The sequence below is a fragment of the Dendrobates tinctorius genome, unplaced genomic scaffold, assembly GCF_039654945.1.
Source record: "Dendrobates tinctorius isolate UK_male_01 unplaced genomic scaffold, ASM3965494v1 ptg000079l, whole genome shotgun sequence".
Taxonomy (NCBI): Eukaryota; Metazoa; Chordata; class Amphibia; order Anura; family Dendrobatidae; genus Dendrobates; species Dendrobates tinctorius.
The window spans coordinates 1215417-1221416 of record NW_027361747.1 but is presented as its reverse complement, the minus strand read 5'-3'; the positions used below and the strand labels follow the sequence as shown (position 1 = coordinate 1221416).

Below are 6000 nucleotides of genomic sequence, written 5' to 3'. Positions count from 1 at the left end.
GTATAGCAGTCCCTTTAAACCCTTAACTCTTTCCTGCCCAATATTGTACCATGCCGAGTCCCAGGCAGGACGGGGCACTCCTGCAGTGCTGGAGGCAGGATGGGGGACCTCAGAGCCGCTGCTGGGCACAGTGCTGTCTCTCCATCCTCCCAGCACCTGGCTGTGAGCACCCAGCAGAGCTCAGGCAGCTGCAGGACCCGCCCCTTCCCCCCATCATCATTAGCAAAGATTACCCTAAACACTTGCTCTTTACCTCCCTTCTCCCTGCAGGCATTGGAGAGGCCGCCTGTCAATCACACGGCACCCTGCACGGCTCAGCAGCAGCAGCTCAGCAGCCACAAGGAGACGAGCCCGGGGAAGGAAGGCAGAGATGGAGGAGGAGATGCAGCCAGCAGAGGAGGGGCCCTGCATCCCCAAAATCTACAAGCAGAGGAGCCCCTACAGCGTCCTCAAGACCTTCTCCAGCAAGAGGTCCCTGGCCAGGAGGTACGAGCGACCCACCATGGTGGAGATCCCACATCTGGGGGCACCTGCGGGGCACTACTTCCAGCACCACCCAGCAGCCTCCATCAGTGAGCAGCAGCAGCATCCCTTCCAGCAGGCGCACAGCTCCTATCAGAACGGGCCCAGCAGAGCAGCCACCTCCACCTCCTCCTCCTCCTCCCAGTGGCAGCAGAGGGGAGGCGCCCCAGCCGGGCATCTGGGCTCCACCACCAACAGGCTCTGTCCGCAGTCCGCCAGTCAGGGCACCACTGAGCTCAGTGCAGGTAGGTGCCTCCCATGGGGTGCCCTTCTGGCAGGGCTTTGGACAATGGTTTGGGAAGTTGGGGTGCACTTTTTGGAGGTGAGAAAGAAAAGATTTTTTTTCTTTTGAGATGATGTCAGGCAAAACCTGAGAAGTTTGGGTGCACTCCTTAAGGAGTTTATTATTGTAAGGGGGCAGGTGGGGTGGATGAACCAATTGGGGTTGCACGTGCGTATGCTGGTTTGGGGATGAATTTCTTGTTCGGTTATTTGGGGTGCAATATTCTTGTCCTTTTGAAGCTTAGGTTGGTGGTCTTCATCTGGAGGGCTGGTTGGGTGCACCCCGTGCAGAGGGTAGGTTGTCTGCACCTCATAGGGTTGTACAGCTGGGGTGCACCTCTTGTTCATGGTCAGTTAGGTGCACTTTATTGGGAGGAACATTTCGGGTGCACATTTGTTCCTGAGTAATTTGGTGCACCTAATGTAGCAAGACATTTGGGTGCACATCTTCTGCCCTCAAAATGGACAGATAGTTGAGGTGCACATCTTCTGTCCTCAGTATTGGCAGATAGTTGAGGTGCACATCTTCTGTCCTCAGTATGGGCAGATAGTTGAGGTGCATATCTTCTGTCCTCAGTATGGGCAGATAGTTGAGGTGCATATCTTCTGCCCTCAGTATGGGCAGATAGTTGAGGTGCACATCTTCTGTCCTCAGTATGGGCAGATAGTTGAGGTGCATATCTTCTGTCCTCAGTATGGGCAGATAGTTGAGGTGCATATCTTCTGCCCTCAGTATGGGCAGATAGTTGAGGTGCATATCTTCTGCCCTCAGTATTGTCAGATAGTTGAGGTGCATATCTTCTGCCCTCAGTATGGGTAGATAGTTGAGGTGCACATCTTCTGTCCTCAGTATGGGCAGATAGTTGAGGTGCACATCTTCTGTCCTCAGTATGGGCAGATAGTTGAGGTGCATATCTTCTGCCCTCAGTATGGGCAGATAGTTGAGGTGCATATCTTCTGCCCTCAGTATGGGCAGGTAGTTGAGGTTGCACATCTTCTGTCCTCAGTATGGGCAGATAGTTGAGGTGCACATCTTCTGTCCTCAGTATGGGCAGATAGTTGAGGTGCATATCTTCTGTCCTCAGTATGGGCAGATAGTTGAGGTGCCCATCTTCTGTCCTCAGTATGGGCAGATAGTTGAGGTGCATATCTTCTGTCCTCGGTATGGGCAGATAGTTGAGGTTGCACATCTTCTTGGTGCTCGCTATTGGCAGATACTTGTGGTGCACATCTTCCTTCCTCAGTATGATGAGATAGTTGGAGTGCACACCTTCCTTCCTCACGCACCATGGACAGATAGTTGGGGTACACATATTTCTGGTACTCTGTATGGACAGATGGAGTGCACATCTTCCTGGTGCTCAGTATTGGCAGGTAGTTGTGGTGCACATTTTCCTTCCTCAGTATGAGATAGATGGGGTGCATATCTTCCTCATGCTCAGTAGAGGCAGATAGTTGGGGCGCATCTTCCTTCCTCAGTATGATCAAACAGTTGGGGTGTACATATTCCTGATTCTCAGTATGGACAGATAGAAAAACACAATGAAGCAATCATCAGATCACTGGGTGGTGAAATGCCTGGAATTGAGAGTGCGGTGAGAGGCTTCAGGCTGGTTTTCTGATCAAGTGAACCATGAAAAAAAAAGTGGAAAATCCAGCAACTGCAAAATTCATTAAACATCACATTTATTTGTAGATTAAAACATGAAAAAGTAAAGTTTTAAAGACTTTTTTTTAGCGTGGACAGATAGTTGGAGTGCCCATCTTCCTGGTGCTCGGTATGGGAAGACCGTTGGGGGTGAACATTTTCTTGGTGTAGAGTATGGGCAGACAATTGAGGTGCACATCTTCTGTCCTCAGTATGGGCAGACAGTTGGAGTGCACTTCTGTCCTCAGTATGGGCAGACAGTTGGAGTGCACTTCTTCTGTCTTCAGTATGGGCAGACAGTTGGAGTGCACTTCTTCTGTCCTCAGTATGGACAGACAGTTGAGGTGCACTTCTTCTGTCCTCAGTATGGGCAGACAGTTGGAGTGCACTTCTGTCCTCAGTATGGGCAGACAGTTGGAGTGCACTTCTGTCCTCAGTATGGGCAGACAGTTGGAGTGCACTTCTTCTGTCCTCAGTATGGGCCGACAGTTGAGGTGCACATCTTCTGTCCCCAGAATGGGCAGACAGTTGGAGTGCACATCTTCTGTCCTCAGTATGGGCAGACAGTTGGAGTGCACTTCTTCTGACCTCAGTATGGGCAGACAGTTGAGGTGCACATCTTCTGTCCCCAGAATGGGCAGACAGTTGGAGTGCACATCTTCTGTCCTCAGTATGGGCAGATAGTTGGAGTGCACTTCTTCTGTCCTCAGTATGGGCAGACAGTTGGAGTGCACTTCTTCTGTGCTCAGTATGGGCAGATAGTTGGAGTGCACTTCTTCTGTCCTCAGTATGGGCAGACAGTTGGAGTGCACTTCTTCTGTGCTCAGTATGGGCAGACAGTTGGAGTGCACTTCTTCTGTCCTCAGTATGGCCAGACAGTTGGAGTGCACATCTTCTGTCCTCAGTATGGGCAGACAGTTGGAGTGCAAATCTTCCTGGTGCTCAGTATGGGCAGACAGTTGGGGTGCACATCTTCTGTCCTCAGTATGGGCAGACAGTTGGGGTGCACATCTTCTGTCCTCAGTATGGGCAGACAGTTGGAGTGCACATTTTCTTGGTGCTTGGTATGGACAGATAGGTGGGTGCACATCTTCCTGGTGCTCGGTATGGCTATCTGGCCATGGGTGCACCTGTAGGTGGGTGCACCTATTTCTGGTGTTGAGATTGTATTATATGCCACATTTGGAGGGACAGTTGAGGTGCCCTTGTTCCTGGGACTCACATTGTATGTCTCATATGGAAGGAGTTTCAGAGTTCCCTTCTTCCTGGGGCTCAGATTTTAGTTTCCCAGGGACGGTTACATTCTATCTAGGATTAATTTGTTCTCCCTGTACTTCTGGTCTTCCTCCCTTGTCCTATACCTGGATGATGTGCCATTCTCTAGTCTCCTACATTTCCTCTATGGGTAGATCAGGTATACTTTGGATTAAAAGTTAACTTTCCTGCAGCTTTATCACTTCCCCAGTGCCGCATCACTCCCATAACTGCCAAGTCCTCTGTGTAAGAAGGAGGTACCTGATCCACCAGTGTAGATAACACAGAAGGAGGAATTACATCTTTATGGAAGACTCTGATGACCTTGAGTTTACCCACATTCTGTGACATTGTAAAACCCCAAGCTCTAGAAATAAAATCCAGGGTAGAACAAAGAAGATACAGGGATCCTGAGTCTGATAAAGGTTTCATGTCTGCATATTATAAACATCATGGTCAGAAAGTCAAGAAGAATGTCTGCCCTACTGCCCTAAACATGTCACTACTTCATCTCCCATGTCTCTCCATCCGTATGCGGAGATAGTGTGACTTTCGGTAACCTGCAGATATAAAGTACACAGTTTAATATATTCCACACAGATAGATCCGACGCTGAAAAAAATAATATACAGCCGTGACACAAATCATTACACCGTGTTGCCTGCTACTGTCACACTGCGTGGATTTCAGCATTAACCCTCGCATTGCTTGGCACCCTCAAACCCCTTTTTGAAATTGAATCCCATTTGCATTTGAAACAAGTGGTTACCGTATTTTTCGGGCTATAAGACGCACCGGACTATAAGACGCACCCCAATTTTCAGAAGGAAAATAGGGAAAAAAATAATAATGTGTCAATTGGAGGTCCGTCTTACAGTCCGAATTCAGCTTACCTGGGAAGGGATCCGGCACAGGTAGAGGAGTGGTCACAGGGGTCATTCAGTGGTCCAGGCTGGTGCAGTGGCGGCGGCTCTGTGCTGGGGCAGGTGGGCTGTGCTGGGGCAGCTTGGCTGGGCTGTGCTGGGTCAGCTAGGCTGCTGGGGCAGCTGGGCTGGGCTGGGGCAGGTTGGTTGTGCTGGGGCAGGTGGGCTGTGCTGGGGCAGGTAGGCTGTGCTGGGGCAGCTGTGCTGGGCTGGGGCAGCTGTGCTGGGGCAGGTGGGCTGTGCTGGGCTGGGGCAGGTGGGATCTGTGGGGTGAGGGTGTCGGCGGGCTGTGCTCTGGTGCAGGGGCGGCGGCTTCGCCGGCATTTCCTCCAAACCCGGAGGCCCCCGCACATCCGTTGCTGGCTGCTGCCATGTTGCGGTGGCCTCCGGGAACATGGACGCCGGGAAGATGGCCGCCAGTCTGGGGACGGCGCATGCGAAGGTTCAGATCTCGTCCCAAGATCTCGGGGGGACGAGATCTCGTTGCCGAGATTTGAATCTCGTCTCCAGAGATCTCGGGACGAGATCTGAACCTGCGCATGCGCCGTCCCCAGACCAGCGGCCATCTTCCCGAAGGCCACCACAACATGGCAGCAGCCAGCAACGGATGTGCGGGGGCCTCCGGGCTTCGAGGAAATGCCGGCAGAGCCCCCCACGGAGCACAGAGAGCCGCTACCCCTGCACCGGAGCACAGCCCGCTGCCACCACCGCACCACAGAGCCCCGCGGCACCCGCACCAGCCACCAGCCATGGATGGCTGTAAGTATATTGCAACCATAAGACGCACCCCCCACTTTCCACCAAAATTTTTTTGGGAAAAAGTGTGTCTTATGGTCCGAAAAATACGGTATTTTGGCGTCGAGTTGGTTTCCTTTCACGTAGGAATATGATATTGTTCCGAGTTCACGCCCCTCGTTGGATGATTATCTTCCATCATCTACACATATACTGGAGCGCAGATAATTGACCAATGGCTGTAGTGCTGAAGAATGGCGTCCCTGGATCTAATTAAAAGTCACAGCAGTAACAGAAGTGGGATTTATGTCTTCGCCATTCATTCCCTGGATTCGATTTAGCTTTTTATGTAAAAAAGGAAGGCGAACAATTCAATCATCCACGTCGCCTCCTGACGGGGGCTGATGTACGATCTGGCAGAACTACTGACAAGATCTGTGAGGCTGAGATGCATAGGTGGTTCCATTCCTATCAGATCCTATATCTGGAGTGGTCAGACCACACGTGGTGAACAGCAGAGGACATCTCAGTCAGGTTGTGTGCCATGCCTGCTGTCACTCAGGACTGTGCAGAATACTAAATCCATTGTAGACGTCGACAACTTTTACAGAATTCGCCCTCATTTTTTAACCTTGT

At 51.3% G+C, this 6000-nt stretch overlaps 1 protein-coding gene across 2 annotated transcripts in view; it reads left to right on the top strand.

The window, feature by feature from the left end:
* Positions 1 to 243: 243 nt before the first annotated feature.
* The window catches only part of BEND4 (BEN domain containing 4), a 173428-nt gene continuing 167671 nt past the window's right edge, over positions 244 to 6000 (top strand). For both annotated transcript variants that reach the window (XM_073583424.1, XM_073583425.1), the window contains exon 1: positions 244 to 767. In XM_073583424.1, coding sequence (XP_073439525.1) covers positions 371 to 767 — 397 coding nt within the window. In that variant the 5' untranslated portion in view covers positions 244 to 370. The remainder of the gene's footprint in view (positions 768 to 6000) is intronic.